We start from the raw sequence: 26,480 nt of genomic DNA on the forward strand, positions 1-26,480 counted from the left end.
GACTTCAGCTTTAGGCGCTTCCCTTCTCCAGGGTCCAGGTTTTTGGGGTCCGTTCTGGACCGAACGACTCAGGGGAGGCATCGTGAACTCATTCCCAAGCCTTCCCACTCAAGATCCTGCAAACGGAGTCGTCTGAGTGCCACTTCCCCTGACAACCCGGGACAAGGACCCTGTCAGGGCGGCCCCAGGCGGGGTGGGGCCAGGACAATTCTCCCATCGCCGGAGGAGGGAGACTGGCGGCCACGGGGAGGCGTAAGCGGCAGCGCGCCGCCTGGTGGCACCTTCGCGCACACGGTCCCGACGGAGCGGGAGGCGTCAACCCCAAGCCGGCAGCCACTCCTGCCGGGAGCCCCTACAGCTGCTTTTAAATCGTAATTGTTATCAAATAGGCAGTTTTTATACAGCCAGATTATTGGCCTTATTATTCTTCTTAATACTGTGAAGTAATTATTATTCCTGTTTTACAATTGAGGAAACTGACGCTGGGAAAGTTTCAGTAACTGGCTTAAGATCCCCCAGCAGGTTAAGAGCAGCCCCCAGGTTTAGGGCCACAGCCCTCCAGATCCAGAACTCTTTCCTACACACTCCTGTGGTTTGAGACAAGTGATGGTAGCCGCTGGAAGCATCTGCAGTCCCCACCAAGGGTGAGAACTGGCTCTGGGACTGATTTCAAAGCAGATCTATGCCACAAAGCCTGCCCTACTTTCAGCCTCAGAACCCCCAGACCCCAGGAAATAGAGGGGAGGGGAGGGTGGGGCTCACATAGCAACTCTTAGGCCCTTTGACCATCAACCCCTTTCCCCCCAGCCTTATTAATGTACCCACTCAACCAAGGTTGCTTGCATCCCTGCTATGCCAGAAACTGTCTTCAGTGCTAGATATATCATGGGGAACAGGGAACACAGGGCACCTGACTTCAAGCAACTCACTGCCTCGTCCTCATGCTTAACTCCCAGCAGGATGCCTTTGCTGTGAGGCCCATGGCACTCGGTTTGGGAACACCCTGGCAAATCTTAATCCTGCTATCCTAATGTGTCATCCCCCAGGCAGGGACCCTGCCCATTCTTCACCCATCCCGGGGAAAGGTATGGCTCAGGGGGAGTCTGACTCCCTCTGAAGCCCCTTGCCTGGCCTCAACTGACAGCCTGCACTCTTGAGATGCCAGGGCTGGAGAGGAACCACATCTGCAACTGCTCAGCTGCAGGTGGCTAGAGAAGGCTCAGAGACTTGGTACAGGAGCAGGGGCACAGAGCAGTTACAGAGAGATTCCCAACATGCAAAATCCCATACCCTGATGCTGGAGTCCTGGAGGGAGAGCAGGGCCCGGGACCTCCCAAGAGTATATTTCCAGAGTTGAGAGAGTGGTTAGGCTGAGAAGGGAAGTGGGGCAGGGACTGGCAGGAGAGGGGGTAATGTCTTCCTTTTGCTTGCCCCCATCTCCAGTCCCCCTTCTCTCCACCCAGGAATTAAAGCCGTGAAACCTGATACTTGGACTAGAAGGGCCTGCTGGGTATACTTTACCACCTAAACAGCAAAGTTCCAAGGGCTGGAACTTTTTAGAAAAATCTCCAATACCCCACTGGCCTGAAGGAGAGAGAGAAAGAGGTTGAGGGGACAGAGAGAACATGCTGTGGTCTCTGCATGCTGCCCGTCTCTGCTGAGGTCCCTGCTGAGCTCTCCAGCACAGGCACAACCTTGACCATGTGCCTGCATCCAGGGGATGACCGTCAGATGTGGGTCTTGGCACAGGCGTGCCTGTATGTGTTTCCTGGCAGTAGTTAAGTATCCAAATATCTATTTGTCTTGGGAGTCATCTGCCTATTTGTGTTTTTAGTTGTGTGCGCCTGTGTGTTTGCTTTTTTTAGGCATACATCTTTGGTATGTGGGTATCTCTGGAGTCGGGTGCCTATTTGTAGGTGTGATGTTTATGGGAGGTGAAACATTGCACCTGTTGTCTTTGTTGTATGTTTTCGTGTGTGTACCTTTGCAGGTGTGTATGGGTGGGTAGTTGTGTGTGTGCATGTGTATTTGCAAGGTGGAGTTGGTTTGGGTGTGCTGAGCTGTTGACTGTCTCATCCACTGCCCTTGCTAGGGCTGTCAGAGGCCAAGCTAAGCAACCTACCTTTGCCCACAGCAGCCTTTCTCAATTGATGGAAGTTCTTCCCCCAGGGAGTCCCAGTCCACCTGTTGCCACCCTCCTGATGCTGGGTGCCCAGTCAGAGAGGGTTAGGGAGATGTGCTGATGGCATGCACAACCTCCCCTAGATACTCCAGACCCCGGCTTGTGAGGGGAGTGTGTGTGGAGAGGGTACTAGTCCTGCCTTCACCTCACCTCTGGGGAAACAGCTAGGACAGTCCCCTTCGCACAGCCCAATCCAGCCCCAGGGAAGGTGTTCAAGTGAGGCTCCCCCGTTTAGAGGGTTTCTTTCCAATCCCATCTCCCCCATCCCCTTTGCTCAGTCACTCAGTCACTCCGAGCAGTGTGATCTCCGGCAGGTGGCTTTACACCTCTGTGCCTCAGGTCCTTCATCTGTAAAATGGGATGTAAATGGTGCTTACTTCAGAGGGTTGTGAGAATTAACTGACATGATGCATACAGAGTGCTTAGCCCTGTGCCTGGCACAGGGAAGGTCTTTGCCTATGTTAGCTGATCCGCTCGTTCTGATCTCTGTGGGTTTCAATCCCAAGACACTGCCCATCCTTCAAACCTCACCTGTCCCCACGTGCTCCTTGGACCACCTTTGGGTGGTCAGGACTTTCCCCCTGGAATCAGACTGGCTGGGAGGGGAGAATCTTGGAAAGAGATTATTGACACTTGCACTGCAATTTCCACACAAGTTTTAAAATTTAATTCTATACCCCCTTATGAAATAGTTATCCTTTTCCTCCATTTTACAGATGATGATGAAGGGAGCAACAGAATTGTTAAGTAACTTGTTCAAGGTCACACAGTAAATAAGGGGCAGAGTCCAAGTTTACACTGAGCCAAAAATGGCTGTCCCACTGTCAGGTAGGAGGCTAGTTTACAACAACGCAGGATCAGAGTGCTGGAGGGTTTCCAGGGGTTAACAGTTCTGCCGGAGATCATACAGACAAGCAGAGCCAGCCAGGATGATCCTAATCTATACCCAGCTTCATATCGCTGTAAGCCCCCGCGTAACCAGGACTTGGGTGTTCTCATTTTGGGAGCCTTTTTTTGGAAAGACCCCCACATGTGGAAGGCAGAGCGCATACTACAGACAGGGGAGCCAAAAGTGAGAGTCCTATGTTTAATCAGAGGAGAAAGCTGACATGGCCAAGCCAAATGAAGGCGCAAAGCCAGATTTCCTTAATTTGGGGGAGCGAAAATTGGGCCGCCTCCACGTCCAGCCATTCTCCAGCGGCCGGGTTTTTCAAAACGCTGCGCCCAGCGTCTCGCGAGGACCCTCCCCCCGGGTCCCCCAGCTCTGCCGCGGCCGCGCCCAGATGGCCGTCGGATCCCCCCTCAAGGTCCCCCTGCCGGCTCCGCCCTCGGCCGCCCAGGCCCCGCCCCGGCCGCGCGCGGTCCCCTCGGTTGGCGAACTCACTCCGGCGAGCGAGCGGCGGCGCTCGGCATTGTGGCAGGCGGCTGGGGCCGGCTAGGGCGCCGGAGCCGCACGCAGCCGCGGGGCTCCGAGAGGCGCGCACTGGGGCTGGGACTGCGCGGCGCCGCCGCTGCGAGCGCCACTGAGCGGTCGCGCAACTTCGGAGGCACAGCGCCGGAGCCAGGCGAGCGCTCAGAGACCCGGAGCCAGAGGGGCGCGCCGGAGCCTGGTTCGAGAGCCGGCGCCAGGCACCCACCGCGCTCCGAGTGCCAGGCGGCCCTCCGCGCAGCGTGGCTTCCGCTGCCCCCACGGAAGGCACGGGCTGGCGCTGCCGGGCGCCGGGGAGGACGGCGAGGAGGAGGCGGCGGCGGCGGAGACGGCGGCGGCGAGACTGGGGCCAGGGAGACAGCCCTGGGGGAGAGGCGCCCGAACCGGGCCGCGGGAGCATGTGGGCCCGGAGCGGAGCTCGGGGCGCGCTGCTGCTGGCACTGCTGCTCTGCTGGGACCCGAGGCTGAGCCAAGCAGGTAGGAAGCGATCGGGCCTGGGGGCGCGGGGCTAGGGGACCCTTGCGCCTCACTCTGTCCTGAAGTTGAGGTGGTCTTTCGTCGCATCGATGCGCGCAGGAAAAGCGGCAAGGGCGCCCAAGTTAGAAGGTAGATTTTACTGCCTCCCAAAGTGGGCAATGGCGCATCCACATCGCGGGAGGGGGGAGCAGGGAAGGGGGTTCACAGTAAGCTGAAAGCTCCCTGCTCGCTCCTGAAAGGGATCCCTTCTTCTCCCTGGAAGGGGTGTAGGAGTCAGGGTCTGAGTCTCCGGGAGGATCCGCCTCCTGGGGACGCCCGGCTCTCCGCGCGCCTGGCATCCGCCCCGTAAAAGAACATTGGCTACATAAGCAAGGTGTGCGCTCGCTGCCGTACGCCGGTAACTTACTAGTCTGGTCCCGGCTCGCCTAGGCTCTTAGGCGCTATAGGGACAGGAATCTGCAGACTAGAGGGAGAGAGCGAAAAGACCTGCTGAACACAGGAAGCGCTCCGGCAGCCTCGGCAGGCCGGCTTGCAGGGCTCCTGAAGCGGGGAGGGCTAAGTCTTGCACACATGGCTTTCCCCGAGATCGCTGGGCCCGCAGGTCTGGAAGAATTATTATTATTATTATTATTATTATTATTATTATTATTATTATTTTCTGAGTGTTGGAGTGTGTGTGTGTGTGTGTGTGTGTGTGTGTGTGTGTGTGTGTTGGATGCGGGTAGGGGTTCTTAGCGATCCTGCGGAGTTTCCTTTTAAATGGGTCACTGACATTCTCGCTGTCCGGGGAACAGACTAGGTGCGCTCTCCTTGGTACAGCGCCCGCTCTGGACCCACCAAGATGACTTCAGCGAACTGGTGGGCTCCGAAATAAAGTCCCTAACCCGCCTCTCTCGCCGTGGATGAATACGTTTCTCGCTCGTCCTGTAGCTGGACCCGGCGTCGCTGGCTGGGCTGCGTCTTCTCGGGGAGGCTGTGGACTGAATGGAGCCAGCCTCTCTCTGGTACCCGAACCCAAGCAAGTGGGCTGGCCACGGCTGCCGGGCGCCTCGGCTCCGGAGCCAGGTGGGGACGGGGCCTCCTGCACGGAGTCCTCTCTGAGTTGAGGCTGAGAATGGAGCAGGAAAACTGGAGCAGAAAGTGGACGACATGACGCAGCCCTCCCCACCTCCTACCTCCTGCTGCGAAGTTGACATCCGCCCTTCCCCCCTCCATAGCCAAAGATTCCTCATTCTGGAATTAGTGATTCCCACGGCCAGGAGTGAGGGCTTGGCTTTAGCACATTCCCCACTTTTTTTTTTTTTTTTCTGGTGCAAGTCCTGTGCAGTAGAGTTACAACACTCAACCATTTGATCCAAGTTAATTATGATTTGGGCAGACTCTGGTATTTAAAGCAGTGTTTTGAAGTTGGAAGGTAATGATGGGGATGGGGAAGGCAGGCTGCTGAATGTCCAACCTTGTTTTAAAGGGTGCAGTTAGACGTGGGAGGTGCTTGGTTGGGGTGTTGGTTTCTGGTTGGAGGGGGTTTGAGGAGATGATTGAAGGGTAGGGTGAAGTCTCTGTAAATGGCACATGGGCAGGGTTGTGTCTTGGGAAGCTGCTTTTGTACCAGCAGGACAGTGGGATCAGGAATAAATACTTAGGTTACCAGGAATGAGGGGCTGCTGTAGGAGAAAGACAAGACTGGTTGGCCTATAGTTCTCTGGGTGGGTGGGCTTGGCCAGGAAGGCTGGGGGTGGCCTGCATTTCCTGCTTAACAAAGCATCCAGCCCCCACCTTCCCCAGAAGAAACCCCAGGCCCAGGGCTTTGATGGATTTGGGCACGAATGGTGCCCAGTCAGAAATGGCCTCTAATACCCGGCTTTGATTTCTCACCAGCGAGCAGAAGCGGTGTTGGAATTGTGCTCATTACTTAGCGCGGCAGGAGCTGCCTGCCCACCAGCCTGGAGAGGGGCCAACTGGTGGGGTCGGCCTGCAGCCTTCTCATTGCCCAGAATGTGTGGCCCTTAGAAACCTGCCTTCAGGAGGGAGACCATGTCCCTTCCTCCCACACAATCTTGTTTTTCTCTAATGCCACAGGCACAGAGCATCATTCTTTCAGAATGTTCTTTGGGTTTTTCCAGTGGATCCTTCACAAGCTCCATTTCACTGATGGGGAAAATCAAGGCCAGAGTGTTGGCTTTCTCCAAATCTTGCCTTCACTTGGCCACAGATTGAAGACGTGTGAAGGGCTCCTGTCCAATAGCCAGACTGATTCAAGCCCAGCAGACCCTCCCTCCTATTCTTATCCACCCACCCCTCTGCCATGAGACTCATAACAGACTGAGGCAGGCGAGGCTCTCTCTGCAAAGAGGGATCTTTACTGGGGGTGTCCAAGCTCCCCTCAAGTGGCAGGCACCTCTTTCTCCTCCCCACCCCACCCCATCCCTGGTGAATATGGGAATGAGCTCCCTTTACAGCACTGAGAATATTTTTAAGCTGTAAAGTCTGATGCTGGAGAAATCAAAACTGGAACCATAAAACCCCAGACCCTTAGAAGGTAATGTCAGCAAGTGACTAGCCAGAAAAGGCCACTTCAAAAGCTCTGGTTGGCCCTGGAAATCTCCTCCCACCCCACCTTTCAGCCCTTCCTGGAGCTTTTAATGAGCCTTTCCATGGCCTCTGGCTGGGATGGTTGAGAAGGAGTCGAGGTGTCAAGATAATACTTCTTTTTAAGGTGCAATTAAAATCACAGTTTTTGTAGTGTCTCTGCTTGGTGTGTGTGTGTGTGTGTGTGTGCTCGCGTGCGTGCGCCTGTGCACACACAATGATAGCCTGTCCTTGTCTCCCTCTGCACTCACTGTAGCAAACACCCATCTCACTTAAACAAATGGAAAATCAAGTGTCTTAATGGGTTTTCTCATTAAAGTGAAAGTACCACTGCAGGGGAGGAATTTCTCCTGTAATCTCTCTCCTCCACCTCTCTCCCCTCCCCCACAAACAGGGAATTCTGTAGGATAAAACAGTTCCCCTCTTTTCCAATCCATTTATTTAACTGTTGACACTTTGGGACAGGCCAACTTGCCCAAGGTCACACTGGGACTCACCGGTAGCACCAGGACTTGAACTGAGGCCTCACAACCTCAATCTAGTGCTTCTAGCTCCTTCATTCCATCTGGACTGGAGACCCACCATCATGGGTGTGGGCTTGAGACTCTGAAATTGAGGCACCACTTAAGGCAGGCAGCTAAAGATAAGATCGCTTTGATGGCTGCTTTAGACTGGAACTCATGGCAGGATGGAGGAAAGAGGTTGAGAGTTGGGAGGGTGAAGAGGTGTTCCAGGAGAGGGGGAACAGGGCAGAGCCAAAGGTCAGGAGTGAAGCTCTGAGACCAGGCAAGTGCCCAAAGGTGGCTCCCCCAACCCCCAGCATTGGCCTCCTGAGCAACTGCCCTGACCTGGGGAAGGGAGACAGGTCACAAGCCAAGCTCCCTTGGGCTGCATGGCCAAATAAACATTAGCATTTTAGAGCTCTGCACCCATTTGTAGAGTTGGGGACAGAATATGTTTTTACTTTTTACTTATATTCAAAGCTTTAGGAGCCAGTGCCCTCCCCCACCTCTCTTTGTTGTTGAGTTTCTCCTGGACCGCAGGTCTAGTGACCCTTTTCCTGGGTGTCAGGCTTAAGACGAGGTCTGCCTCCTACGCCCCATTCCCTGAGCCACAGAGGTTTTCTAAGGAGGTTTGTGGGCTGCCTAAGACTTTGGGGATGGGCTGGGGGGAGATGGATCATTTCCATTCCAAGTGCTCTCGGACCAGGTTAGTGATTCTGAATAGACAGTGCTGGTACCTCCCTCCCCCAGGGCCTGCAGGCAGCCCGTCTTTTGACCCTCAGAGTTGGGGTTGGGTGGAAAGGACACAGTTTGGAGGCCACTGCCGCCTTCAGGAAAGGGCAGAGGGGGCTGGGTCATAGGCTGGGACTTGGGGGTGGGAGCCTGGGCCCAGGGAAACTGCTGCCTGGGCAGATGGCCCCCAGAGGGTAGGGAGGAGAAAGCCGGCGCTCAGGCCAGAGCTGGCGCTTCTCTTGGCGTCCTCCTCCTTCTCCTCCTCACCAGTTTCCTAAACAGCTTCCACAAATAGAGTCATTAAAGCTGTGAAGGCAAAATGAAACCAAACAAGTGCGTTCTGTGCTTTTCTGTTTCTTATTTTTTTAAGGAAATTAAAAATACCGTAATTAGAATAATACAAGGAGAGAACACTTTCCGGAAGGCCTAGGGTACGGGCACTTCCCACCCACTGGGTTGGCTCAAGAGGTTGGGACTGGGGCGCCACCTCCCGCCCCCTTAGGGTCTGCGATCCGCCGGGGGCGCCGCGGGCTTTTCCGCCGGCTCCATGCATTTCCCTGAGGCAGGATCTTTTTGGGAGAAGCTGGAATCCCGGCGCTGGCCTCGGCCCCCGACTGGGAGTTGGGTGGCGCTTGACTGGAACTCCGGCCCGGAGCCGCCTCAGCCGCTGCGCCCCCGCGGGCAGACAAGCCCGGGCGGAGCGCGCTAAGCCACAGGTCCCCGCGGCGTTCCTCCCGGTCTTCGGGGATGCTAATGGCAGCGAAAATATTTGCTGAAGTGCAGGCATAAATCAGCCGCCTCCCCGCTCCCCCACCCCCACCCCTTTTGTTTCCTCTTCCTTCTCTCCAAAAGCGCTGGACTGCTGGGAGCGCCCGAATTTACCTTTTCCAACTTAGTGGCCTGATTAGCATCGCCGCCGCTTGTGGGGCTGGATTCTACCCTCTCCTGCGTCCCCCACCCCCAGTCCCCATCTCCACCTCCCTCCCCAGCCGAGCTAAATCGGTCTGCTGGAGCCCCGGGAGCTCTAACGCCACCGCCTAGCGAGTGAGTGCACGGAGCCGCCCTCCTTCTCACCTCCCAGAACAGGCTGCCCCCAGTGCTTGCAACTTACCCCTTCGCGGCGCTGCACGGCTCGGCTCACTTCTCCAAGAAGGCAGGCTTGTGGGTGTGAGAGTATGTATTAGGGAGTGTGTGGGGGGTGAGAATGTGTATTAAGCAGGTGGGCGGAGGTGGGAGTTTGCAGGGAGGGGAGGGTGGGTGTGGTGTTGCACTGGGATGTCAGGTGTGCGTGGGGGCGAGGCATGGACTGGGTGTGTGCCGGAGGATGGATGTGTGTTTGAGGAGGGTTGTGCCTTTTGTAACTCAGGAGGTGTGATGTATAGGCTGTGTGTGTGTTTGGGTGTGTGGGGGGTGGGCAATGTCACATGGGCACACTTGTGGTGTGTTTGTGTATAAATAGGTATGTGTAATGTGGAGACAGTGAGTCACCACGGGGCATGGGAAGCTCCATCCATTGTATTCCGTTGGGGATTCCACTTCAGGATGGGACCCAGGCCATTTGCCCATCAGCACTTAAGAGACCTCATTTTGCCCCACACCTGCACTGTGAGCAGGGTTTGGCCTGAGTGCCAGGTTCTGCTGTTGGAAGGGCAGAGGACAGCTTCCCCTGCTGAGTGCGGATGGGATAGGCCTGCCTGCAGGTGGGTCCTGGTGCTCCAGCGGGAGGAAGGTTGGCAGAGATGGACCCTAAGCCAGCCCAGCAGCTTGGGCTGCTGCCCCCAGGAAGATCGGAGTCCCAGACCTGGAGTCTTCTGCAGTCAACTCCCAGCTTCCCCAGAGCATGGGAGTGGCTGTGGTTTGGAGATCTGCTCTCTGACCTGGGTCAGCTTATGCTTCAGCCTGTCTCCCCCAAAGGGAGTGAGTTCTCCTCTAGAGTTTGCTGGAGAAGGGGCCAGCAGAGCTTGAGTGGGTGGGATCCCCAATGGAGAACCCCATCTCAGGCTGACGTGGCTGGGGCCTGGGACTCTCAGCGGTAGCAATTGAAAGAGGACAGACACACCCACACACATGCTGGACTCCACTGTCGTTACCACTTTCTTGGTCACAGAAGCGCTTACCTGCTTTCCCAGGGCTGTCCACAGGAAGGACTTCCATCACTTCAACTCTAGGATAAGATGGACTGTTCTGGAGCAGGGAGGCCTACAGGAAAATCACAGTCCCTCGCCCCACCCTGGTGTGCATGTTGCTTTACAGTTTACAAAACCCTTTTATATGTGCAGTCTCACTTTGTCCTTGTAAGAACTCACCGAGAAGGTGGAAGCTCTCACTTAGAAGGCTGAAGAGACAGGACTGGGACCCAGGTTTATATTAGTCAGGGTTCTCTAGAGGGAAAGAACTAATATATATATAAAGGAGAGTTTAGTAAGTATTAACTCACACGATCACAAGGTCCTACAATAGGCCTTCTGCTGGCTGAGGAGCAAGGAGAGCCAGTCGGAGTTCCAAAACCGAAGAACTTCTAGTCTGATATTCGAGGGCAGAAAGCATCCAGCACGGAAGAAAGATGTAGGCTGGGAGGCTAGGCCAGTCTCTCTTTTCACATGTTTCTGTCTGCTTATATTCTAGCTGTGCTGGCAGCTGGTTACATTGTGCCCACCCAGATTAAGGGTGGGCCTGCCTTTCCCAGCCCACTGACTCAAATGTTAATCTCCTTTGGCAACACCCTCACAGACACACCCAGGATCAATACTTTGCATCCTTCCATCCAATCAAGTTGACACTCAGTATTAACCATCACAAGGTCAGAACTCCTAAGCAGCCCTGGCCACAGCCCTCGAGGAGGTGCTGTCTGTAAGTGTTGCTGATGTCCACTCTAGAAATGTTAAGTGGCATTCAGAGCATTGCAGATGCCATGTGAGGGTGACAGATGATATGCAGGGAAGAGCATAGCAGAGCCAAGGTTGTAAGGCATGGGGCTTCCTGGGGCGGGTGATGAGTGCCAGACCTTGACTGTCCTTTTCCAGTCCTTCTGAGAGCATGTCCTGAAGAGAGGATGGGATGGGGGCTAGCTAGCTGGGTATGTGGGCGGGGGTGCCAGCCGACCTCTCCTTACTCTTGGGAAATTTGCCCCTGTTAGCATCTGCTGTGTTCACTATCTTGAGGTGGACACCAATCCTTGGAGAACAAACCCTCTGGCCCCATTCCACCTCCCAGCATCCCAGGTTCTACTGAATGTGTGCGCTTGGGTCACGAACCCTCTCAGCTGCTTCTGACTCTGTGGGCTAGGACCATGGCAGGCCCTGGAGGCAAAAGGCCTTCTTCTTGGATCTCTCTGTATGGCTCCCAAAGGTGGAACAAGCCCAGAAAATACTTTCTAAGCACTGGTAGGGATCATATTGGGGATGGAGACATGGGGAGGTATCTCCCTACTTTCTGCCCTGCCCCCACCAGAGAACACAAAGTGGGTAAGAAGGGGAAGGATGGAATCCACCTAGCACTTCTGTGAGCCATTTGGCAGGGGTAGGGGTGGGGAGATCCTTTGTCATCACCACCTCTGGGAACCCCCAGCTGCTCTCTTTCCACACACACCTCTCCCCGGGGCCTTAGCTGCGGGTGCAGAAGAGTGCATGGCATTGCCAATTGGAATTCTAAGGAGGTTAACACGGCCTCCCAGCATTGTCACTGACTAACTTGGTGACGTTGGGCAGCTCACCTAACTGGACTGTACCTCCATTTTCTCATCTGTAAAATGGGGGTAATAATAACATCATCCTCAGAATTGCCTTGAGAGTCTCATGAGCTGATGTATGGTAAAGCCCTTAGCACAGTGCCCGGCACACAGCGATCACTCAGGGCCTGTTGGCATGCAGCCTGCCCCGGAGAGAGCCCAGCAATGCATCATCATCTTCCTCCACGGGAGTGAAAGCTGGGAGGTCAGGACCAGGAGTCTCAGCTGCTCCTGGCCGAGGAGTTAGTAGACTCTGGCTCTTGATTTTCATTTGCTGTGAGACCCTGGGCAAGTGCCTTTCCCTCTCTGGGTTCTGATTGTTTGGTTTCTCTTCCCATCTGTAAGTCCGGAGTGGGGCAGAGGTGGAAGGATGATCCATACAGGATGTGGGGTTTTTGTCTGGTTCTATCTGAAGAGGCTCCAGCAGTCAGAAAGAAACAGAGGTAGCCGAGGTCCAGAACCACTTGTGTTTACAGAGGCCCCTCTGGAAAGTCAATATATTGACTGGAATGCCCTTGCACGCATTATGCAGCCCTGGGTGTCTCTCTCACCGAAGCCATAAATCACCCTCTGGGAACTCGGTCCCTTTTTCCTGCTCCATAAGCATCTCCTGCTTCAGAAACTGAGAACCCCAGATGCCAAGCAGGGCCCAGGAGGTAGAGAAGGGCTCCACTGGCAGAGGCAGCCTGGGCATGTGCGAGAAGGGGCCCATGGTCCCCCCCCCTTGTCACCCACTCCGAAGCTCAAGTGCGCCCTGTTGAGGGTGTTAGGGACAGACTTCGCAGGCCTGGCCCCCGTGTCATGCATAGCTTCATTTCTCAGAGGCAGGGGGAGGCCAATCTTGGGGGTTGGGGAATGAGGACTCCTGTCTCCATGTAGGGTATCGGAACACCAGCCCACCCTAAAACCTGATGCACATGCCCATTCATTCAGCCTGAGCAAGTGCTGAGCTCCACGGTCAGAAGCTTAAAAACCATGGGCCTGACTCTTGAAGAACTGATGGGCTTTGTGCTGCTTCTTGAAGCATGGGCCAAGTGCCTGGCCTGTGATGCTGGGGTGCAAGGGGGATTAGGGTGATGCAACAGATATGAATCATTCAAGCATGAGCCAAGATGTGTGTGTCTTGGGAGGGGTCTTGCGCGATGTTTAGAGGGCAGGCTGTGCAGTCACATTACTTGGGTTCAAATCCTGGCAGTGCCACCATCTGGCTGTGTGTCTTAGAGCAAGTTGCTTACCCTCTCTGAGCTTAGTTCTGAGCTTAGTTCCTTCATTTGTAAAATGGGAGTAGTAACAGCACCAATCTCATTAGATTTGGGGATAAATGAGATCATGCTTAAAAGTGTGTTGCATATTCTGAAGTGCTCAGTGACATTCACTACTGTCATCATCATCATCATCATCATCATCATCATCATCATATGGGCACCATGTGTTGCGTGGAACGAAGGGAAATGTCTGGATGTTGAGAGGAAGAAGCTCTTGTGGTCTGGGCAGTCAGAAAAGGCTTCCTGGAAGAGGGAAGGTTTGCACTTGACTGGCCCTTGAAAGATGAGAGACTTTGGGTAAATGGAGAGTGTGGCCCTGGTAGGGGATGTGTACGTGAAGGTATGGGTGTGAATGTCTGGCACATCTACCCAGGAGACAAATTCTACATTCAGCTTCTGACTCGTGTCTGATCATCTAGCAACTCAAGACTTCTAGGGCCAGAGGTCTCTTAGTACAGTGGAAAGAGCCCCAGCCTTTAGGATTTGAATCTTCCAGAGGTGGCTCACCCTCTGTGCCTCAGCTTCCCAATTCATGAGATAGGCATGATTCCACCACCTTCACCAGGTGCTGATGTGATGTGAACACACACATATACAGTCTTGGCAGAGTGGGTGCTCTGTGGATTTCCATTGCCTTCCCTTCTCTTCCTGCCCCTCCTCCACCCCACCCCCCCCCCCCCGATCTGGCTGACCTCTGGATAGGGCTAGGGCTGGGCCTGGGCCCTGATTCTCTCCCTGTGCATCTCTGGGCAGAACAGTGGGACAGAGAGTCCCAAAGTGGCAGTTTCCAGGTTGGCCAGAGAGCCAAGGAGAGGGGCAGGAAGAGAGAAGCTGCTTTTTCTGGTCGCTGGTGTTCACCTGGGCCTGCCCTGACCCAGGAGGCATCCCCAGGGAGTCTTCTGCTGAGATCACCCAGGAGCCTGCAACCCCCAGAGGCCCCAAGCGGCATCTGGAGGCATTACTGCCTTCAGGAGACAAAGCCCAAAGGAAAGCAGCTCTGTAATGCGATCAGAGGCGTCCGCCTGCCTGGCTGGGGACCTGGACACCCATGCAGGATGCAGAGCTTACAAGAAATTGAGTCAGGAATTCCAGGAAAGTTGTCCCTGACCCCCTCCCCCATCCCTGTCCTACCTTTGGTCATTCTGTGACACAGCAGAGCAGAGTGACATTCGGAGTGAGCAGTGACCTGTGGTGGGGTGGGAGTCTGTCGGATGGGGCAGCCTGCGTTCTTTCCTTTTCCTTGTCACCAAGCCAGGGCTCCAGGGTTGGGGAGACAGGTTCAGCAGGGGCAGGCAGCATGGATTGAAACGACTAGGTGATGGCAGAGCAGCCATGGCACTAGGTGACTAGGGAGGCTGGGCCTGATTTGGCTCACTCGTGTGGATTCCTGGCACCCAGAAGGTACTGAATAAATCTCTGTAGAATGGATGAATGAGAACTCATGGTCAGGCCTTACTCACCCGAGAAGTAGCTGTGATTTTGTCCCAGCTGTGCGTGGACCTGCTGCTGTGGATGAGTAACCAAAGAATTAGAAGATTTTTTCTTTCCTTTGCTTCCAGCCTTCCACTCCTGCCTGCCTGCTTCCCTCCCTTCATTATCTGCTGCTTGCTTTCTTTGAGCACTTACTGTGTACCCAACATGGTGGAAGCCAGAGCCAAGTCTTCAGTGATCAGAGCCCCTAGGTAGGAAGGAATTTATTCACTAAATCCAGCAGAGCCACAGAGAATTAACCAAGTTTTGCAGTCAAGTGCCCTGGACCCCTTTACATAGAGAAAGTAGACTGGCAGACACTTGCTGGGCTGGTAAATTTTGTACTTATCTGCAAGGTGGCCCTTGTAAGGCACAGTTGGTCCAGGCCACTTTAAAATGTTTGTTTCCTACTTGTAGCCACAAGCCCATTATCACTTCTCCCCACCTTGCCTTCTTGTGGCTCAAGAGAATGCTCACCGCATGGACAACTGGCCGTGAGGCCTGAGAGCAAGTGTGGGCTGAGCAGGTGTATCTAAAGGCCATGGCCAGATCTGACTCCAGGCCTCAGCCCTCTATAGCAACTGCTACCAGCTTCTTAGCAGGAGCTGGGCTTGGTGCAGGAGAGCAGTTCTGGCCATGGGGTCTGGCTGATACAGACTCTGGGTGGCACCATGTCCAGTACTGACATCTTTGGGAGATTAAACATCCCCCAGACAGCAACAAGCCTGGCCCAGTGACCATCCTCAGCTGGTGGCTCACTGGTCCTTGTCAGGAGTCCCTGCCAGAGGCTGATCTGGAATTCCTCCCTGGCAGCCCAGGAAAGCCGGGGCTGCTGGGCACAGTGACCCCTGCTGCAAATTTGATCCAGCCCCACATTTTCCTCCTGGTCCATCCCACTTCTGTATGTAGACACAGACACAGACACACACACACCGACATACACACACACACACACACACACACCAGGAAAGCCGGGGCTGCTGGGCACAGTGACCCCTGCTGCAAATTTGATCCAGCCCCACATTTTCCTCCTGGTCCATCCCACTTCTATATGTAGACACACACACACACACACACACACACACACACACACACACACACACACATGAAATGACAGCAGAAAAAGCCACACACACACACACACACACACACGAAATGACAGCAGAAAAAGCCCCAAGTTGAGGATTGGGAAAACTGGATTCTTTTTTTTCTTTTTTTGGAAATAAAAAACTGGATTCTAATCCTAGCCATGTAGCTAATCTGCTTTGTGACATTGGGCCAGTCCTTTTCCCTCTCTGAGCTTCCTCTGTCCAAATGAAGAGGTTCTGCCCTGGAATCAGAAAACCTGGGTTCAAGTCCTGGCCCCATCACTAACTGCAATTTCATGAGCCTGCATCTCCTCACTATAAACTGGGCCCCCGATTGGTTGTGGGGACATTAAAGGAAATGGGCATGGTCAGTGAAGGTCGGTTTTCTTTCCTTTCCACCCAGAAGGAAATCCACAAATTGCTGGATCCTGCCTTCTAGTGGGATTTTGGATTGCTGGATCCCAAATCCACAGAGCCCGCCTTCTTTCTTTCTGATATTCCCTTCTTGACATGGGCATATTAGACATAAGGTACAGTAGGGTTATCCTACAGACTTCTGAGATGCCTTCCAGCCTTCAAAGCCCATCGCTGTAAAGCACCATGGATACAGTTCAGGAAGGCCTGTGGGGTGACTTGGTAATCGTCTGAGGGTTATCAGCGAGGGGAGAGCCTGCCTTGTTATACACATTTGGGAGAGCCTGCCTTGTTATACACATTTGGAAAGAGCACTGGACTAGGAGTCTGGAATCTCCAGCTCTAAGGCCAAATCTGTCTCTGTGTGATACGCAAATCTCACCCACCTTCTTTGAGCCTCAGTTTACCCATCAGCAAAAGGAACAAAAGAAGCTGAATGCCAGGTGGGGCCAAGTGAGAAAACACCCAGAGAGGTGCTTCAGAAACTGTTCTCCAAACCCACAGGGGTCGCTGATCTGAGGCAGCAGGAGGCCTGCAGAACAGTCCCTGGACTATGCGGTGCATCCTGGGAACTGCTGCCTGTGTGGCAGGGATGAGAGGGCCCACGTGCCCATTTCCCTGGCTTCTCCCATGCCTGGCTGGCCACAGCTGTTGAGCTAAGTGACAAGAGTTTTAGCCACTTCTCATCCATCTTTGTGCCCTCATACCCTGACCCCATTGCACACCCCACATCCCAGAGCGGAGGAGGCCCGGGTGCCACGTCAGAGAAGGTTAGTGTCAGTGCTGGGTTTGATACTGTCTGAGCCAGCACACCATCTGCCATGCCCACCAGAAGTTACATAATCCCTCGGCCGGCTGCCCATTCTTAGAAAACGGGGCAGGCAGGACCAGCAGGGAGTAGAGAGTTAGAGTTTTCTTCTCTGCATTTTGTTCCCTCCCAGCCCACCACATCCCTGGACCAGTCTTCACTCTCTGAGTTGCTCCCACACTGTTCAGAGCCTGAGACGTAAATGCCAAGGCAGAGAGAAGCTCAAGTTGGAAGGGGACATGGGTCTTGAGGACTGCTTGCCACCGTGCCACACAGACTTGAGGACACCCTGCAGACACTACCTGCTGGCAGCACACCTGGCTGGCCACACCTTGCCAGCCCCTCACACGGCTCCTCTGCTGAGCCTGTGGTGGGTTGAGGAGGACCACTCAAGCTTCTAGGACAAATAGAGTCTCCTCCTCCCCACCCCCTAGTTCCTACAGAGATATTATCTTTCCAAAATCTTATCAGATCATAAGCATTTTTATTTATTTTTATTTATTTTATTTTTTATTTTTGAGACTGAGTCTTGCTCTATCACCCAGGCTGGAGTGCAGTGGCACCATCTTGGCTCACTGCAATCTCTGCCTCCCGGGTTCAAGTGATTCTCATGCCTCAGCCTCTCAAGTAGCTGGGATTACAGGCGCCCGCCACCACACTCGGCTAATTTTTGTATTTTTAGTAGAGATGGGGTTTCACCAAGTTGGCCAGGCTGCTCTCAAACTCCTGACCTCAAGTGATCCGCTTGCCTCGGCCTCCCAAAGTGCTGGGATTACGGGCATGAGCCACCTCGCCCAGCCCATAAGCATTTTTAATAACTGAATAACAGCCAGATAACACCACCCATGTATCATTAGGGTCTTTGGAATCACTGAGACCCAAGATCCCATCCTGTCTCCTTCATTTGCTGGCTGCATGATGTTTGCCAGGCAACTTCACTCTTGTTAGTCCCGGTTTCCTCATCAGTGAAGTGGGAATCATGAAGCCTGCTTCCCAGAGCTGCCTTAAGGATGGAATCAGATAATACTTGGAGAGGATGGAGAAAGTATTTAGTGATGGTAGCTCTGATCAGCAGCATCCAATTCCATTCTCTCTTTTTAACATCATGACCAGATCTGATTTATCGCAGGAATGCAAGAGTGGTTCCAAATGAATTCGCTAATATTAATAACATGCCAAATTAATATCATGTTCCATATTAATGAATCTGAGGAAACAAAATCATATTATTATCTTCATAGATGCTGAACAAAGCTTGGATAAAATACTACACTAAAAGAAATAGGAATTAAGGGATACTTTTCAGATGAGATAGATAGATATATATACCATGGAATACTACTCAGTCATAAAAAGGAATGAAATAATGGCATTCACAGCAACCTGGATGGAGTTGGAGACCATTCTTCTTCTTCTTTTTTTTTTTCCTTGAAACAGAGTCTTGCTCTGTTGCCCAGGCTGGAGTGCAATGGCACAAAATTGGCTCACTACAACCTCCGCCTCCTGGGTTCAAGCAATTCTCCTGCCTCAGCCTCCCGAGTAGCTGGAATTACAGGTGTGTGCCACCATGCCCGGCTAATTTTTGTATTTTTAGTAGAGACGGGGTTTCACCATGTTGGCCAGGCTGGTCTCGAACTCCTGACCTCAGGTGATCTGCCCGCCTCAGCCTCTCAAAGTGCTGGGATTACAGGTGTGAGCCATCGCACCCAGCCAGAGACCATTATTCTAAGTGAAGTAACTCAGGAATGGAAAACTAAAAATCATATGTTCTCACTTGTAAGTGGGAGCTAAGCTATGAGGATGCAAAAGCATAAGAATGATATAATGGACTTTAGGGAGATGGGGGAAATGTGGGAAGGGGTGAGGGATAAAAGACTACACATTGGGTACAGTGTGCATTGCTTACGTGATGGGTGCATCAAAATCTCAGAAATCACCACTAAATAACTTATTATCCATGTAACCAAATACCACCTGTTCCCAAAAACTATTGAAACAAAATAAAAATAAAAATAAATTTTGTATACATATATATACATATATACATATATATACATATATATATACACATATATATACATATATATATACACATATATACACATATATATACACACACACACACACACACACACACACACACACATACACATACCCTAGTCCTAAAGCTGGTATCTTATTTAATGGGGAAACACTAAAGGTACTTTCAGTAAGATCAGTAATAGATACCCTGCTGGTATTCACCTCTGCCTGTATTCACCGCTAGAGGTATTAGCAAATGTGATTACATGAGAGAAGTCAATTAGAAGCATTAGAAAGGGGTAAAGAAGAAGTAAAACTATTCCTGCCAGATAGTAAAACATACTGGAAAGCCTCTGTAATTAAAACAGTGTGCTTACTGGTGTGTGAATTGGCAAATAGACCAAAGATAATAGTAAGTTCAGAATTAGACCCAAATGTCTATGGAAATACAGTACATAACAAAGGTGGTATCACAGGTCACTGGGGTTAAGACAGACTTTTTAGTAAATGGTGCTCGGACTACTGGGTAGCTATGTGGGAAAAGGTGAAATTTGATTCAAGTCTCACACCATACAGAGAGATGAACTCCAAGTGGATTTGGGATCTAGATGTAAACAATGATACAACTACTAAATGAAAACATGGGTAAATTCCTTTTTAAACTTGTGGGTGGGAAAGGCTTTCTAACTATGACTTAAGATCTAGAGGCAATAAAATAAAAAAACTGATCAGTTTTATTACATGAACATTTTTAAATTTTCGACAAAAAAAAAATAACAGAACACCTTAAACAAAGTCAGAAGACAAAGTACTTGACAAACTGAGAGAAATATTCCTAACATATGCCACAGACGAAGGGCTGATATTTATGGTATGTAAAGTGCTTTTAAATATCAAGGAACAAAGGATCAAGCCCTAACAGAAAGGTGGGAAAAAAAAGACACGAACAGACAATGCACAAAATAAAATAGAACAATGACCCTCAAACAGACTTACTCAGAATTAGATAAACACATATTGTAAAACAACTACAAGATACCATTTCTCATTTACCAGACGGGAAAACATTAAACACTGTGGCCTCACATTCAGTTGTGGAGGGGGCTTGAGCACCCGAGGGGCACCCACGGGGCCTCCTCTGTGCCCACCTTGGCCATTGTGTATGCATTGTCTCACTCAGTCCTTGCGATGACTCTGGGAGGAAGGTCTTAGCAGAAGAGCAAACTGGGGCTCGGGAAAGTGAAGCGACCCACCCTAATCTAGCTTTTAGTGTCAGGGCCTCATCTGGGTTCAACCCTAGCCTTTGGACTCCAGATTCGGTGCTCCTTCCATGAGCCCAGCCTACACCCACTCCCCAAGGCAGGGACTGGGCCTTATCCCCTGCGCACCTCCCTCAATGCCCAGGGAGTGCTGGATGCTCTGGAGTTGCCTGTGGAGTGACTGGGTGGTGAGGGAATCGAACTTGGAGCTGCTTTATAAAATGCAGACTCCTCCACCAACGTGATTGTTGTCTCGCTAAAGAGCTGTTGATTGATGGACGGAACTGGCACTTTCCCACAGGCCAGTCAGCCAGCCTCAGTCAGCCCCTTTCCCATTTTAAGGATTGGTCAGAGAGAGTGGGTGTTTGTGGGTGCATGGGGAGCAACAAGCCCCAGGGGCAGATCAGCTGGTCTGCTGGAAAAGAGGCTGAGCCAGACCTCAGCTCCTATAGAGAGCAGAGGAGACCCTGGGAGGATGGTGGGGGCATGATTGCCGGAAGGTCCTGCTCCAAGCCTGAGAATTCTGCTTACCAGTCAGTAAGTTGTTTATTACACCCTTGACAGTGTCCTCCTCCGCCCCTGCCCCTGGATCCTGAGGAGCCTGCAGAGGGCGGGGCAGGGCCTGCTGAGGGTCTGACCTCTCAAGGGAAAGGGGTCGCTGGAAGCGTGGATCAAGCCATCCACCCTCCTTCCCATCACGGCCCACTGGACCAGAGCGCTTGCCCAAGCCCCCAGAGGCCCTGATCTCTGCTGGAAGGGCAGGCTAAACAGAAATTCCCCGGGACCTTGGGGCATCTCCCTCTCACTTCCCTGGACTTCCTTTCCAAGGCTCCTTCTAGGGAGTTGTTGTGCTTCTGGGGCAGGGCGTGTAGTTCTCAGAGCTTCTTAGGAACCGCAGTCTTGCAGACCCTATAAAGGGGTGCATGAGGGCCCCGTGTCCCTTGGCTTGAGTAAGAGCTGGTGGTGAGAATCAGCCCCATGCCATCTCTGGCTGTCCCACCGTCGCGGGTCAGGGTGATGCCTGTTGCTCCCAGGCACAGAGCACTGCATGCAGAAACACCCTCTTATTGACTCTGAGCTTCTCAAGAGCCCCACGAAGTCATCAGGGGGAGTGTTTTCACTGCCCTTTTATGGCTGGGCAAACTGAGACAGAGCTACCTCCTGACCTACACTGTTATCATCTGACTTTTCACCCCTACCTCCTCCTCTCTGCTCTTGCCTTGGTTTGGTGGCTGAGAAAGATTAAGAAAAGAAGCATTGTAGACCATTCTAGATAGTCCTTCAAGGACACCCTGTCTTACCTCCATGTTTTCCCTAGGGGAACTCAGCTGTGATTAGGAGGAACCTGAGGGCCCTCACTCTGATTGGTCAGAGTGAGGAGGGGTGCAGGCCTGTTTGGGAGCCAGGAACTTACCTCCACTCCATGGCTCAGCGAGGGAAGCTGCTGACCCCTGAACACACAGAGAAGCCAAGGCCAAGCAGGTTGAAGACAGGCAGCCCCTAGCCTCTAGCCCTCCTGGCTATACCACAAACGTGGACATCAGACTGAGCAGAGCAGGCCAGTGGCCAAGGTCAAAATTGCTTTCAATGTCCTGTCCACCAAGTGACCTGTGGACCTAGCCTGCCTCTCTGGGGAGGGACATTCCAAAGACAACCAGCCACCTTCTCTTTGCCCTCCCCACCTCATCAGGCCTCCGGCCCTGGGTATGTGGGCCTCCCCCCGCATCCCTGGAGCCTGGCACAGCCTCCCTTTGGATACTCACCATGGGTGGACAGCTGGGACCAGCCTTCCCCATAAGGGAAATTCTAGATCCCACCAAATTCCAAATTCCATGGCCTTATCTGGCACCATTCTGTCTGGCCTTTCATGGGTTTCCTTGTGTGGGAGGAAGGACCTCCCGCCCACAGAAAGATTATGGGGCAGGGAAGCAGGGAAGTGGGGGTTCCCCACCTTCCCACCACTCAAGCTCCCTGGATGTGTCACAGACTTGTACCATGGCTGGAACACACAGGTTGTTTATATGGAGAGCAGCCAGGAACAGGGATTTGGGGTGTGGCTGGGGGTAAAGACAATGGGCTTGACAGCAGCAAGCCACCTCCATGGTGAAGTCATTGTCCCATTTAACCCTGTCAGAGCAGAGATGCTACAGCAAGGCAAATCACTTCCTCTCTCTGAGCCTCAGTTTCCCTGTCTGTTAAATGAGGGGGTTGGACTAGTGAACCATAGGATTCCTTATAGCTTTCAGCTGTGCATCGTAAAGTCCCCTTAGCCCAGCAGCCTATAGAATTTCCTGAGGGGCAGAAGGTGCCATTGTGACACCCGCTGGCCTCTTCCAAGCATTTCCTGCTGGGCACCCTAAAAATACAGTAGGGGTGAGGTGGGGGTTGGCGAGAGTATGGGCTCGGCCGTTGATAGAGTCGTCATTTCACACATCAGCAAACGTGCCTCTGGAGGGAGTGCTCTCGCACTGAGCTTGGCGTGGCTGGCTCCTTGTCATCCAGGTCTCGGCTCCAATGGCCCCTCTCCAGAGAGTCCTTTCCTGGCCCCCTGCCTCTTTTACTCTTCTTCCAGCACTTCTTGCCATCTGGAATGGTTGTTTGAATACAGACTTATGTGTTGACTCCCCAGCCTGGGAGCGCAGGGCTGTGTACGCTCAGCAATGTACCCTCGATGCCCAGAACAGTGCCCAGCACACAGTGGGCCCTTGTGAACAGGTGCTCAGCAAACGAAAAACCACAATTGCACGTAAAAATCTTAAGAGTTTTTTTTTTTTTTTAATGCACATGCCTGGCCTTTACCCTAAAGGTTCTGGTTTAGGGACTGTGGGCCAGGTTTGGGCATATGAATTTTGACAAAACACCCCAGGTGATTCTGCGGCACACTTATGTTAAAAAGAGACTAGCTTGGTCATTCTCAACCTTAGCTGGACAATGGGATCACCTGGCACCTAGGTCCCACCCAGAGATCCTGACTTAATTGGTCTTGGGTTCTGGCCTGGGCGTCAGGATCTTTAAAAGTCCCCCAGGTGGTCCTCTTGTGTAGCTGAGGTAGAGGACCCTGGAACCTGAGGATCTCCAAGGCCTCTCTGATCCAAAATTCTGCATTCTTGGAAAGCCCTGCAAGGTTAGGCCACTTGTTCCACACAGCAAACTGAATTCTCAAATGGGGAAACCTCCTTGTTGAACCCTCCTGCAAAGATGAAGAAAGGGATACCCTTTTTGACCCTCATAGATGAGTTGAAAGCATTGCCAGAAGCCTTGTGGCCCATCTCCGATGACTGCCCAGGAACTCCCAGGAATGGCCTGTGGCTCTGTGCACAGCCCCCCAGCACCTCCTTTTCCTGGCAAGCCAGCTGAGCTGTGTCAAAACCTATCTCATCTCCTCCTCTGATAGCACACAGTTTTAAATAAGATCTTCATTTACCAGAAGTTCACACCACCGCGTATGTGTTATATGAGAAGTAGCAATCTTGTGTTCATGAGGGAAATGCAGTCAGGGAGGGTGGAGGAGAGCCGATTGCAGAGGGAGTGCACAAGGAGGGAGGAACTCATGGAACCTGAGCTGGTGGCCCAGCCCCGGCCCCAGCCCCAGCCCTGGCAGTGCCATGCTCCTCTTGGCTCAGCACGGGGCTGGAGGGGGAGGGGCTGCCACTTTGCAAGCTGACCTCAGCTGCTGGAAGGCTTGGAGCAAATGGGCATGTGATGTCACTGTGAGCTCCGCCAGTTGGCAGCCCTGGCCTTGCTTTGGGTCATTTACGTGTCTTCAGTTGGTTAAGAAGGAGCTCTTACTGCCGATTTATTAGTTGCCGCCTGCCTAGCCTTGGTAGCTGTGATAAGGAAGGGGTTTAGGGGCCATGGATGGATGCCAGTCCCCCATGGCCATGCTGCCTTACTTCCCAGCACAGCCTGCCATGCAGCATGTCAGTGAATAAACCAATTCCAGTAGGATGGGGCTTGACAGTTTCCAGGGTGTTCTCATGCAGTCCTCCCAACCACTCTGTGAGATGGGCATGATTACCTTGCTCGTGGAGAGGAAGAAACTGAAGCTCAGGGAGCTTGAGTGCCTTGTACACAAAGCTGCGACCTTACTCCAGGATTTCTGCCAGCTGTGTCTGCACCTGATGGGGGACTTGTGGGCAGGTCGCTGTCCCTCTGAATGTGGTCTGGAGTATTTCTACTTCCACAGCACTTGTCCGTTCTGATGGCCTAAATGCCAAGAGAACAGGGATCAAGGACCAGTGTGCCCTGTGACCTTGAGCAAGGCTGTTTCTGCCTCAGACCTCAGTTTTCCCAAAGGTAAAGCAAGAGTTGGACTGGGTGGTCTTCCAGGAAGGTAGGACCCCTCGGCTTTTCGTTGCAGGTTTTCAAGTGTGTCCTGGCACCGAGGAGATGAGGATCCTGAGGTGGCCCCATCCCGGGGTCCTGAGGTGGCCCCATCACGGGGTCCACAGTACAAGGTCAATGCACTTGTAATAAATATTGAGCCAACCAATGCTGAGCCGCATCCCTAGCCTCTGAATAAATAAAATGTTGCCCAGAATAACAGCCCGGAAGATGCTGGCGGCTTCAGCCAGCTCTCACCTTTGCCTCTCCCACTGGCCAAGCCTGTCACCCGTCCCTATACTCCCTTGTCTCCCCCTTCCCTCTGCCTCCCCACTCCAGGGTCCATCACTCTAGCTCCAGAGGTGGCCACCGTCCCAGCCTGGCTTTAGTTTCTAGCTCTGCAGCCTGCATCTCCCTCTCCCAGCCCCTCAGCTGCCACAGCAGCTAATGAGGACCAGCCCCTACAGATGGCAGCTGGGAGACAGGCCAGCCAGGTTCTGGTGGGGCTGGGGTGGGGCACAGGGACCTGGAGGTGGGGCACAGGGGAGTGTGCCTTTAATCCCCAGCACCAGACAGAAGCCTTTCCTTCTTTGTCAGGACCCTTGCTGGCATTTCCTCCTGCAGCCCATCCCTGGGAGATGAACTGGTCCAACTCCTGCAGGAGGCCAGCCCACTCTAACTGCTCTTGGCTGAGGCCGCCAGGAGATTAGAAACAGGGTCCACAAAGGAACCTGGTCCCAGGGTGCTCCAGGCCACACAGGCACACTTGATTTGATGCTTCTCTGCCTGATGAGTGTGCAAGTACAGTTATATGTGTTATATGGCTCCCTTCTTTTTACGGTTCAAGTTTCTCAGGGGCAGAGCCTGTTAGGTCAAGTGTGAAGTTAACAAAATGTTAGCACTGAAGAGAGATCTTCCTCATTTTATAGATGAGGAAATTAACCTCGGGGGTGGGGGGCGGAGATAAGGACACTTGCCCAGGGTCACACAGCCAGGAAGCAGCAAAAGAGCCTGGATTTGGAGCCTGATTAGGGCCTGTGCCCTTGGCCCGCACTTGACACCGCCCCCTCCAGGGGCTTTTGCTGGGGCCCTCACGGAGATGAGGCTTCATTCTTGAGATTCAGGCCTGGCCCAGAGAAGTCCAAGCCAGGGAATCGAAGCTTCTTGGTCCCAAGGTTTATGGACTGCCCTGGGGAAACAGTACCCCATCGGAAAACCTGCTCTCTGCTCTATGAAAAGGACCTTCACCATGTTGTGGGGTTTCACTGAAAAGTATTCTGGGGACCAGCATAAGAAGCAAAGCCCCTTGTATGACCTTCCTTTGGTCTGTCAAGCTGTGTGAGAACCAGCAGGGAGCCCCTGGGGTGGGAAGCTCAAAGCCCCAGGCAGAACACACCTTCCCTTTGCAAGGCACTTTCTAGATGGAATCCCTGGGGAGAAGCCTAATAGCTCAGTGCAAGAGGCGTGTGGGGTTTCATCCTCATTCTACGGGTGAGAGCACCTAGATGCAGCTAGAATACTTGGCCAGAGTCTTGTGGCTAAGACAGTCCCCCAGCCAGTTCCAGGCTGCTGGGTCTGGGGGCCCTGCTGCCTTGTTAGGAACTTGGGAGACTTGGAAACCTGGGCCTCTCTTCCTCTGCTCTATTTGCAGAGGTCCCAGGGTCATTCTGAACACATCAGGGAGACTCATCCTAAAAGCTGGGTTGAGGGGACAGGATTTGGCATCCAGATCCCCTCCCCAGCAGGCCAGATAGATTCCCACTGGTCTCCTGGCCCAGAAGGAGAGGCCAGCCCTTCCCACCCCCAGCGCCCAGGGGGGCCCCTCCTCCCCCAGCCTGGCTGCAATGCCGGGCCCCTATTGCAGGACTCCCTGCCCTGCTGCCGCTGCCGCTGCCTCTGACTCTGCCTCTGCCTCTGCCTCTGACAGACATCCCGCCCCAGAAGATAAGGATCCTGTCTGGCGCCGGAGTGCTTTTTTTCCTCCTTCTTTCCGAATCTGTTCCCTGATTATCTGCAGACAGCCCCTCGCTAGGGGAGCCACCAGGGAAGGGGCCCAGACCACAGAGAAAGACAGGAGGGGTGGGACTAACAGGCCTGCAGCCACCAGCCCTCCCTCTAGCACCAGCCCTTCTGAACCCCTCTGGGGGCTTGATGGTCATTTGCTGAGCCCCCACTGTAGCCAGAGCCCTGAA

At 53.1% G+C, this 26,480-nt stretch overlaps 1 protein-coding gene and 1 long non-coding RNA gene across 3 annotated transcripts in view; one reads left to right on the forward strand and one right to left on the reverse strand.

Moving 5' to 3' along the window:
• Positions 1–3,584: 3,584 nt before the first annotated feature.
• Positions 3,585–26,480, forward strand: part of UNC5B (unc-5 netrin receptor B) — a 90,354-nt gene continuing 67,458 nt past the window's right edge. For both annotated transcript variants that reach the window (XM_003815956.5, XM_003815957.5), the window contains exon 1: positions 3,585–4,088. In XM_003815956.5, coding sequence (XP_003816004.3) covers positions 4,010–4,088 — 79 coding nt within the window. In that variant the 5' untranslated portion in view covers positions 3,585–4,009. The remainder of the gene's footprint in view (positions 4,089–26,480) is intronic.
• LOC117974629 (uncharacterized) lies at positions 8,251–24,719 on the reverse strand. Its single transcript, XR_004664707.3, has 3 exons — positions 21,729–24,719; positions 9,024–14,320; positions 8,251–8,662 (listed from the first exon to the last, which is right to left on the reverse strand). It is a non-coding gene; the product is annotated as an uncharacterized LOC117974629 (long non-coding RNA).

This window comes from Pan paniscus, chromosome 8 (genome assembly GCF_029289425.2).
Source record: "Pan paniscus chromosome 8, NHGRI_mPanPan1-v2.0_pri, whole genome shotgun sequence".
Lineage (NCBI taxonomy): Eukaryota > Metazoa > Chordata > Mammalia > Primates > Hominidae > Pan > Pan paniscus.